Source organism: Symphodus melops (genome assembly GCF_947650265.1).
Source record: "Symphodus melops genome assembly, chromosome: 17".
NCBI lineage: Eukaryota > Metazoa > Chordata > Actinopteri > Labriformes > Labridae > Symphodus > Symphodus melops.
The window spans coordinates 21,950,899-21,962,132 of NC_136707.1; the positions used below are offsets into that span (position 1 = coordinate 21,950,899).

The window sequence follows — 11,234 nt, forward strand, 5'->3', positions numbered from 1 at the left end:
GGAAACTGACTTCTAGCCACAGCATCAAACTTTTTTTTGACAGGTCTTCTCATTATTTAATCTGCACACCAAACATTGGGTGGTGTCAGTCCATCATTTATCCGACAAACGTTTTCATTCCTTTATTCGGTTTGATCCGTTTCCAGCTCGAGTGTCTCTCAGGCGCTGCGTGCCAGGGGACTCCTTACGGGGGACATTTCCTCTCTTAGGTGCCGTCTGATCCACTTATTCAGCCAATCAGCAGTTCAGCTGTGAGACAAAAGGTCCCACCTGATCCACATTCAGAAATGGGCTTTAAAACCTCTAAAAGTTTGACTGTGGCAGCAGAGGTTTGTATATACCCAGGTTTTGATTTGAATAAAGTGCCTTCTGACTATTCCTGGAAATCACATTCACATCAAGCTCTTAAAAATGCACCACAAATATGTGGCATACGGTAAATTGCATATAAAAAGAATCTTTTCCCACTTTAGATTTCATCTACCACACAAATGCTTTTGATGGTTTCACACAAAAAAAAGCACATACCACTCAATCTGAGGATGAAAAAAAAAAGCTGAAACATCTCAAAGGCACAATCAACCTTCTCCCAATGAAATCCTTCAGTAAATGGGCATGCTTTTTATAAACCTCTGTGCCCCACTTTAAAAACAGCACTCTGGCCCATTTTCAGCCCTGACGACGCTCGCACAGCTCGGAGCTTTTCACACGCTAAATGCAATAAAGACATTACAGCAGGAGCAAGAGGTGAAGGGGAAGTCTTCAGCTTGTTTGTTTATTGTGTACTCCAATTACGAAAAGGATGAAAAGGCATGGTGGCGTGACTGTTGACGATGAGTGTGAAGCTCGAGTCCTGCTGGCTGTGTTGTTGTGAAGGCTGTGTTTACATCATGTTTACATCGACAAGATGTCGGGCTCTTACTGCCTGTTTGAATGTCGTGTAAGCGTTTTAGGTCAGGGTCATTCCGTCTCAAATTACATGAAACGTGAGGCTGAAGCTACGCGCTAACGACAGAGCGTTAACATTAGCTTGCTAGCATAACAATGCAGGACACAGACGACAGCAGCTCAAGCCAAGGTCAATATTATCCACTGCTTGTGATTGACTCCTCTGTGCGATCTCAAGCCAAAAGTGGGAGACGGGTGTCGCTGGAGGGTTTTAGTATGGTGGAGGTGTTCGATGCTTAAGGGCGATAACTACTGGATCAAAAAGTCACACATCCTTCCTTGTCTCAGCCAGTGGGATGCATGCTTCTTTCTGAACACCATAGGAAGCTAACTCAACCAGGAAATTGATCATTAAAGATAAATCCCCTCACTCACTTGCTCCCCCCCCCAGTTGTGTTCATTCTCACGTTCCCCCTTGATACATTCGCAGCAAAATAACCTGTTCTCCCGTCGGAGGAGACGCACTGAGAGCGTCCACTCGTCTCTAAGTGTGTAATAACGGTGTCTTTTGGCAACAGCTCCGTCTCGCTGGCTGACCCTGTGACCTGCTCCATTTCCTCCCAGTCCCCCGGTGACTACAGAGACACCGAAAAGCCTCACAGCTGCAGAGTCTCTAAGCAACAGGCAGCAGGGAGGACAGCTGTGGAAACATGTCATCGGCGATGTGAACATGTCACACGAGAAGAAACGGAGGGAGGAAGACTGAAGTGACGTCTGTGGGTCACCTGTGAGTGACACTCTCTCTCCTCAAAATTACCTCAAATATCGTTCTGACAAGACCTCAGAACCAGAACTGTAAGAGCAATCAAAGAGAATCCAATCTGATTTTTAGATCTTTACCTTATGAATAATGAACAGGGCGAAGGTTAAACCTATACTAGCCTTTTCTGAAGCCCTGACTTCTCTTAAGACATTTACAGGATTCAGTCCTGCACAGACGTCAAGAACACAGAAATGAGACGACCTCTAACCCTAACCCTATTTTTATTCAGGATGCCAACGTGATGACTTTTGCTGCACAGTTTCACATTTTAATATGCCGTTTAACATCGACTCGCTTCAGGAGCCATGCTCAAGTGGCCGCTTCAGGAACTGCAGTTTTTTTTGCAGTTTGTGTTTCAGCTCCAGCAGTCATCTCTTGGTCGTACCTGTGTGGAGCTCACCTCAGGTTAACTGACTACGGAGGAAAGCAACATAAGGCCTGAAAGCCTTAAACCTTCGCACCAGCACTGTAAAGAGCAAAGACAGAAATATACAAACCCCTCCAATAAAATCAGGATTGACACGTGTGAACTCTGCTGTGATGAACTGCTGCAATCCTCCATCCTCTAAATGTTTACGGCAGGATGAAAAACAACCTTGTCAAGCTAAATGCACTCATAACAGAACAGATTGCTTTGCCTTCAGAGGGACCTGACTGTAGTCATCCACTAATGACAGGCAACATTACTCAAGCTAAATTAGATCCCCTGCACCCTGAAGCCATATTTATGAGGGTCATGTTAATATTCTTCTTAGAAACACAGGGATCTGTTACCAAACCTGCAATTCTCTCCAGCAACAGGAAAACCTCCAACTCCTTGTTTTACTTTGTGAATAGATGAACAGATAGATACAGACTCCCTGAGAGGACATGCATCCACACACTTTATTTGACTCTGTTTTCCCGGTAAAACTCTCCAGAAATAAACTTGTAAAGTCATGGGGAAAGCAGCGTTGTTGTCCTGACTAAACGAGATAAGTAAGTTGAAAACAGCCAAAAGGTACTTCGCAGTAAAAACAAATTTATGGACGTACATCTCCGACGGACTTCCTGTAACCAGACAGGCTGATGTTGGGTATATTTTCTCAAATCAAGCACTTTTCCTCTTCATAGACTTAAAGTGCTTCATGCATTTTCAAACTAAAACTAAAATATTTGTGATATATTGTTTTTCTCTGCTGCCGTAAGAGCTGGAAGGGACTAATAAGAAATGAATCATTTCTGTATCATGGAGAAGATTTTTTTAAGAAGAGTTCAAGCTCAGTTAATTTTTTATCTATTGTTTGTCTTTTATTAGTATTGATTTGATCTCCGCTCTGCTCACAGACTGAATCAGCTGGTATACTATTGATATATAAAATAAATATTAAATCTGGTCTGGTGGCATCTCTCATCGCGTCTTTAAAAGCTTTTTAACGTTTGGATGTCAGACCGCTGCCTTTCACACTGATACACTTCTTTGCTGAACAAAGCAGAGACTCTGAGGCGACGCTGATTCAGACTTATGCTGCAGAACTCAAGAAGCTTTCAAGACTCAGGTCAGCAGAGGAAACCTGAATGAAGCTCTGAGATCCAAGGTTGAAAATGGAAATCAATGCCTACTGAGCTCTGACTATTTCACAAAATCTTTACATGTCTCATCTCTGTTGGGGCTATTTTCATTGAATATATTGAGGGTTGTGTAATATAACAGATTCAGATGTGTGTTTGAGTCAACCTTTGGAGGGATTTAAAAATATGTTAAGAACATTTGTGGTCTTTTTTTCTCTGACATTATTCAGGGCAGAAAGCTCGTTCAGGCAGTCAGCTGGAGCAGCACTGATTTCACACTTGACGTGCGTCATTGTCCACAATCACCTGACAACGCCTCCTTCCACTTACTGTTGTATTTAAGCTGCAAGACTTCCGGTCGTCGCTGCCAGCTCCGACCTGCAGCAGTTCTGCCCTCTTCTTCAACCCCACCACCGCTCCAGCAATCCACCTGTAGGCAAGACATCTTCCCGTCACTCCTCAACTTTCTGCATGTAAATCAAAACTGCAGTTTGGAGTGATGAGGTCAGAGCTCAGCAGCAAACTCAAACTATGTTCTGCTGCAATAAACATTTTAAACTTTGCAAACAGTAAAGTAGTCTGATTGGACCAGTTCTATACTCGAGTCTAGGACTCTTTTAAGGTCAAGAGATCAGACTCGACCTCAACTCAACTTTGAGTCCAAGTGAGCGAACTCCATGTGCAGTGAAAGCAAAGTGAGTTTTATTTTTCTAAATGCATCAACTGTTTTTAACCCCACGAAACGGAGACATTTAATTGTGTAACGGAAAGCTGTGCACACATGTGCATACAGGTGGGTGTCTTGTGTCCTGCCTGTCTGTATACTGCTACTGGATGCCTTGAATTTCCCTCGGGATCAATAAAGTATCTATCTATCTAGGTGCAGGACAAGAAATGTGCTCACTGCAGGAAAAAGGTGTGCACACTGCTCAGCTCGGGAAAACGGGAAAATGTAGTCAACATTTAAATCTACGAGACCCTTCACAGGACAGAGGAAGATCTTAAAGATCAAAACATCGCCCTGGTGAAATCAAATGTTACTGTATGACCAGACAAATATCGCATGAAAGCCGTAATTATTGAGACAATGCTTCAAACATGTCTTAGTATTTTTTTTATTCTTTTATATACAACTTTACATGTTTACATTACAAACAACACATTTCTTCCAAACTGTAATATAAAAGAGTAAGACCTACACTCCTAAAGAATCATACTGATGGCTTTCTTTTATATAATCAGCCTGGTATAGCTTTAATGAAATATCAAACACACTAAATACAATCAAATACTATTCTCTGGTTGAGTGAGCTTGCTTGCCAATCCTGAAGCGACTGAATAGCCCTCAGACTGGAAGGAAAAAAAAAGATCCCTCTCCAGCTGGTTCATGGAGCGAGCTCAAGCACAGCGTCACAGCTAAATACAGTAATGGCATTTTCTTTTTTCTCTGCAGGTTTCTCTTTATCATCGGCCCTTTTCCCAGCACTGCCAGGACGGAGGGAGAGGACCTCGAAGTGTTAAACCTGTCCGAACAAGACAGCGTTACCTGAGAGAACGCACGCACACACACACGCACACGCGCACACATGAATATCTGGTTAATAGAGCCAAATCCTTCAGGGAGCCAGTTGCAGACAGCTCCCTCTGCTCCTGTCTGGGTCCTCTGTTTGACATGAGAGGTGGGGGGGGGGGGGGGGAGCAGATGGACTCACAGGCGGATGTGACAGATTGACAAACATTCTCCGTCTGCTTCTGATCCTTATCCGTTAGACACTCTGCATGCCGGGGCTTCATTTAACATAAAAGGAAGTCCTGACATGGGGACGTTTACGCAGTTCTGGGCACCCCCCCCCCCCCCCCCCCTTTTTTTTTTTTTTTTTTTTTGGATAGGCGCTCTTCACTTGTGACAAGCGCACACACAGTGTCACAGCCATGGGGACAGAGGGAAGAGATGGAGGACTGATATGGAAGTGAATATAAAGGGAGTCCTCCTGACCAAGCTGACATTTAGTTTGACTGAAAAATGTCAGAGAAGAAAAGGATTGAGGAAGAGACAGTGATGGAGACAAAATCTTTCATATTGTTTGGAGGACTGGATGAAACACTTAACATTTAAAACATCAACCACAAAGAGGCAGGCATTGGCAAAGACAGAGACTCCCAAAGCTTAGTCTTATCAAGAAGGATGCTCAAAAGTACTAAAAACGTGAGTCTTTTTTTTAAACAAATATAAAGGGCAGTGCTGAGAGACACAGGGGCCTGTTTTAAACCCTTGATAAGAATTCGGGCTGCCCCACTCCGTTAGTCCTTGGAGAAAGTTTGTGTCTGTTAAGTTTTCATTTGAAAGATAGTCAGAGGGGAAAAAAAGGGAAAATCCATCGAGGGGTTGTGCATCTATTTAATCTGTCAGCTGAGTTACTCGCCCACATTAGGCATAAAGCTTTATGGCTGCGATTGCATGTGGTATATGGTCTGTATGCGTGTGCATAACTCGTGTTTCCTGTTTGCACAAATAACTTTAAATGCTGCAGTATACCGTACATGACAGCAGTCAGCGGTGTAGACAAAACGATTTGACTGCTACTTTACTGGATGTCCGTTGTCAGAGTCAGTCGAGTTAGAAGCTCAAAACAGAACTGGGAAGTCGTGCACCTACTTGTGTACGGATATCACCGGGAACCAAGGAAACTGTATATTGCCTGTTTTCACCGCGGCAGAGATGGAGCTGTTTTCAAAAAGTTTTTCTTCACTGGTTTTTATAAACTATAACAGGCTGTTGTCATGGAAACAGGGCCTGAGTATGTGAAGCTGTTTTGAGCAGCGTCTCGTGTCCCTTTTTTTTTTTTTTTTACCCGTGTCTCAGCTACTTAGCAGCTACAAGTGAGACTACAACCAATCAAATCCCTCCAATGGAACCAGAGTTTTCTGAATTACTATTCAGGCGACGTATAAATAATGTACGATCTCTGTGTTTTCGCCAAGACGCATTCTGATTAGCTCTTAGCTTTGCTGTTCGTTTGTATGTAAATTGTTATCCAATGGGCTCATTATCGTGACGTTATCATCCAAAGTTCTGATGCACAGAATTAGAAATATGTTTGGAGCCGAATATGTCGAGAAGCTCAACCACGCGGGGCTCCATGGCCAATGCGTCACCAAGACCGCCCTCCTTGTGGTCCACCACAGTGATGATCTGTCCCGCTGCAGCTCCGACACGCTCAAAGTTATCGATAACCTTTTTTTAAACTTGGAGCTAAAACCATTTTACCATCCAGCCCGATAAAACCAATATATTTACAGATAATTTATAACCACGCAAGGGCTTGTCTAGTTGAACATGGGGCAGCCCTGATAGGAACATAAGGCAGGATAATAGTGTCTATGAGAACACATATCAAACACTTTAAAGCAGGTTCACACAAATGGAACAAATTTCAAGATGAACACACAACATTTCATTCAGCACCGTGTTCAATAGTTTACAGGTAGCTGATTGGCACATTTCGACCCTTCAGGGATCCCACAATGTTAAGTTACACAAACGAGGTGTTTGTTCCCAACGCTGCTCAATGAAGCATTTTCACAGTTAAAATATAACACTGATGTCAAATCGGCTACAGCACAGACAATACAACTCTACTCTGCTTTGATGGAGTCTAAAAGCAGATCAATGAATGTCATTGGCTCTTTTAAAGTCCAGCCGTCTCTTTCAGCCTTGACGATAAAGATTCTCTCTGTAAACCGGGACTCTTAAGGTGGCGGTATGTCACGAGCACTTTGGCTCCAACAAAACAGTCCACTGATTTTATCGACGTCCAGGCGGACTTCAAGCGTGCGTGTCACACCGGTGTGGTCCTGCGATTCACCCCGTCCTTTAAATCATTGGGGAAACAGTTATGGACCTGGAGAAACTCTGCCTGCGCCTCGTGTTCAGGGCTATACGTGTTGTCCGTCATGCTGTCCCTTGCCAAGGCATACATGGACAGCTCGTCCAGGGGCCCGCTGGAAGACGGCACTCCTTTCAGGTTGGTCACTGGCGAGTTCTCCCGAGATGCCTCCGTGGAGTGAGAGCTGGCTTGCGATATCCGCCGGCGGTAGCGGAAGCTTGGTATCCTCGAGTACGGGGAAGAAGAGGAGAGTGAACGGATGAACTCTCGCCGCGCCTTCCAGCGAACTTCTTTGTTTTTCTCAATGTAGATGTTGATGGCGAGGACGGCCACAGTTTCTGCCACAATGAAGGAGAGTGCGCCAAAGTAGAAGGACCACCCGTAGGAGTAAGTGTACTTCCTGTCATCGTCCCGTTTGTCGCTCGGGTCTCCGGCGTTGCTCGATATGTAGACGATGATGCCGATTATGTTGCTAAGACCTGGTAAACAAAAGACAGAAAGACAACACAATCAGGGATTCAAAAAGGAAGAGTGAGTGAAGGCAGGTGATAAAGCATAAAGGCAATCTCCAATCCGCCCTGGCTTTTCTGGGAAACGATGATGAAAGTCAAAAGCTCCCACTGTGAAGTTTTTCATCAGCCAATGATTACAGCTCTCTTATCTCTACTGATCCATCGAAAGGCAGTCGTCCTGATCACTTCTGGCTGAGGTGCATGATGAAAGAAAATCCTGAACTTCCTTTGGGGGGGAATAAAATTAGTCCTTCTGATTGCACCATTGATGAAGTTGAATATGTGACCGCAGGTGTCAAATCAAGCCGCCTGTCTCCATTATTAAACCGCAGCCCTGGCATGATTGCACCTCTCTTGTGAGCACCTGGTTAACATTCTGATCCTCGAACTCACCTGCAGCGACAAAGAGAATCCCTGCGCTGAGGAGGACATTGTTTGTCTTGCTGTAGACGCGACCCAAGCCGACACACAGCCCACCGAGCATCAACAGGATGGTGCTGAGGATGGGGAACACGCTGGAGGCACGAACTATTCCTGCGGAGACAAAGCAGTGAAGACATGGTGAACATAATTTGTCCAGGTGAGGGTTTAAAGTGTGCAATAAATGAATGAATCATAATGAATAAAAAGTGCAATAATTCCTCTTTTGACTAAAACACATTTTACAGTCTGTTGCCTGTTCTGATATTTTACATCAGCTGTATGAGAGCCAAAGAAATGTAGCAGAGACATGCAAATGTCTCTCTCGCAATGCATCCTGGTACATGTAGACTCTGCAGGCATTGTCCTCAAACAGGAGAATTCAGTTTTCTTGGTCAATTTAGGACTTATGTATTGGCTCTGTTGACTACATTAATACTCAACACTGATTGGACAACGATCAGTCGATGTATGTGGTTTAAACTTAAATCATAAACAGTGATTGGCCAGTAAATTAAATACATGTATGAATTAATTAATCAATTAACAGACACCTTTATCGATGCTGAAATGAAACAATGCAAAGATCGAACACAGCACACTTATGGTGGAATTCATAAAGCCTTTTAACACAATAAGAAAAATGGGCTCTTTTAAATAATTTGAATTTCCATTACCCTGCTCATTCACCCAGTCCCTTCTCTTCTGCCTGCCATGTTTGAAAGCTTCATTATGTTTTATACTTCGGGGGCCTTGTTGTGAGAAAGCTCTGCTAATCAGCTGTGGGATGTAACGGGAGCGCTCACTGGCTATCACCTCCCCGGAAAAAAAATCACCATTGTGCCATTTTAAAAAGGATGAGCTTATTCAGCTGTCCTCCGACTTAATGGACTCCGTTTGGACTTCATCCAAAGTCTGACAAGTCTTCTTTGTTCTTTTCATATGAGCAGGATCCTGACTTGGCTTTGCCTTCAATGAAGGTGTCCTCATTTTTGTATCGAGCCTTGACTTTCATTCTCACCAGATTTTAAAGACATTTACCTTGGATTTAGAAAAACAAGGAGAAATGTGTCTTCACACAGCTACACTGCTAAAAAATGAATTTGCAAATATTTTTTCCACTTACATCAATTAATTCAGACCTTATTTTGATGTTTTCTGAATCTGGACTTTTCAGGTACACAGACTGTGAGAAGCAGTGTTTGAAAGCCTGAGTGATGTCACCCATCTGTTTCTGCTTGGTGTGTTGGCGGTCGCCATGCTGGACATGCTGTCTCATCCTAACTTTCACTTTCACTTTCTACCTAACGACAGGCTGAGAGCTGGAGCTGAGGCGGGGTTTAAGCCGAATCAGGAAAGCTGTGCGTCTTATTTTGAATAACGCTTATCCATCGTAAAACCAAAATGGATGAGTTATAAAAACATACATCTCCTTTGTACAGTGCGTACACTGAACTGCAGGATTTTGCACTTCCACACCGGCTTCATTTTTCAACACGCTGCTTGGCAGGTGACTGTGACTTACACTCTGTGTAACGAGATGTTTTGTTTTTTTTTAACACAAATTAGACTTGCTAAGATTTGAGTTTTTCCACTGTATTTCTATTGTTTTTAAAGTTCTCCTTTTAGACCCCTCTTTGCACTGTTGTGTAATTTAAAAAAAGCTGCTGTCGACCCAGAATCAATCAACGTAATTAAGAAATAAAGACTTCAAACAAATATTTGTCTTTCTTCACAGGAGAATAAAAATGAGCCACAGCTAGGTTTGAGCTATCTTGTGGGGTTGGAGTTAATTAATTAGCAAGAAAGGGACAATTTTCTTTAAGTGTGAGTCAATGAAAAGACAGTGTGCCAGTCTCACCCACAATTAAAGCTTTTCAGACAAACCAGTGCAGCAACCTTTAACTGTAACACAACAAGGGATTTAATGCTGCAAAATGAAGTGTCAGAGACTGAGGACACACACACTGATATAAAATCATTAAATCATCACTTGTTGAGCATGAACTTCAAACACAGCGTTCAGTCCGTTCTCTCATTAAAGCTCTGACTGATTTATTTCATTAAGTGGGGGTAACAACAAATCAAGTGTTCCCATATTACATAACAAAGCTGTTGTTTTAGTGATCATTTCATTGTTTGGTGATCGTGAAAACAACACCTTGGCTGGTCACCAAGACAGGCCGGCCATTGTCGACACTAATGAGGTAACAAGTGAATCAAATCGAGTGTTTGCATGTCCAGGATGAAATTTGCTGGCTGTGTTTCCACATGATTTCTTCAAGTTTAGTTTGAAAGGTGCAGGCTGCTGTCGATGATTTTCTCTTCTTCTCTTGATGCCTCCTGGGCGCAGCATGGCTAAGCTGCAAATTGTGTTCTTTTGGCACAAAGACCATTATTTGACTGAGCTGAAAAAAAAAAACCCAGCAGGATATTTCCAAAGATTGGCCGTCAGTCAACTCTGGTAGAAGATAAATTAGTCGAGAGGCAAGAAAATAATCAGAAATGACTCATTATAAAAGGAAAAGAAAGATAATAAAATGTATGTGTCCATGTTCACATGTAGGACGTCGTGTCATACGATGCAGCTCAGTAACCACGCTTCTCAGAAGCCTTCATGTCTTGTTCTTCATTTTATCAATATCTTCCAACAGTCTCTCCTGTTCTGCTCTCAGAACAGAGCAGAAAGAAGCTGAAGGTCAGCGCACTTCTGCATGCCTGTAGGAAGGACACAAACCAAACTTCTGTCAATGCCAGACAAAGGAGCACTTACGCAGCAGGTACTCAGAGCTGTCTGTGTCGTAGTCGTTGTCGTCAGGGAAGTGGTTGATCCTGTAACAGCTGCCCTGATTGATGCCTGCAGGACAAAGACAACAACAACAAGATGTCTCCATTAGTGCCAAATGGAATTAAGCTTTTAGTCTCCTGACGACAGTGAACCTGCTTTTGCACCACAAGTCAAACCTACACGTTCACACGCTGACGCTCGAGGCTGCGATTCGAACACATTCACATGTGGGAGCAACCTGGGGTTTAAGTGTCTTACACAAGGACACATGTGGCTGCAGGAGCTGGGGATCAAACACCCAACATCCCGGTGGAGAGATGACCGACTCCAGCACCGAACCACATGAGAGGCTGGATCATATTCCA

The 11,234-nt window shown here is 43.4% G+C and overlaps 1 protein-coding gene across 1 annotated transcript in view; it reads right to left on the bottom strand.

Annotated features, from left to right (window-relative positions):
* Positions 1–6,540: 6,540 nt before the first annotated feature.
* Positions 6,541–11,234, bottom strand: part of LOC306838541 (voltage-dependent calcium channel gamma-4 subunit-like) — a gene marked incomplete at its 5' end in the record, with an annotated part of 13,451 nt that continues 8,757 nt past the window's right edge. Inside the window, 3 exons of the mRNA XM_079366754.1 lie at positions 6,541–7,628; positions 8,055–8,195; positions 10,855–10,938. Coding sequence (XP_079222880.1) covers positions 7,102–7,628; positions 8,055–8,195; positions 10,855–10,938 — 752 coding nt within the window. The 3' untranslated portion in view covers positions 6,541–7,101. The remainder of the gene's footprint in view (positions 7,629–8,054; positions 8,196–10,854; positions 10,939–11,234) is intronic.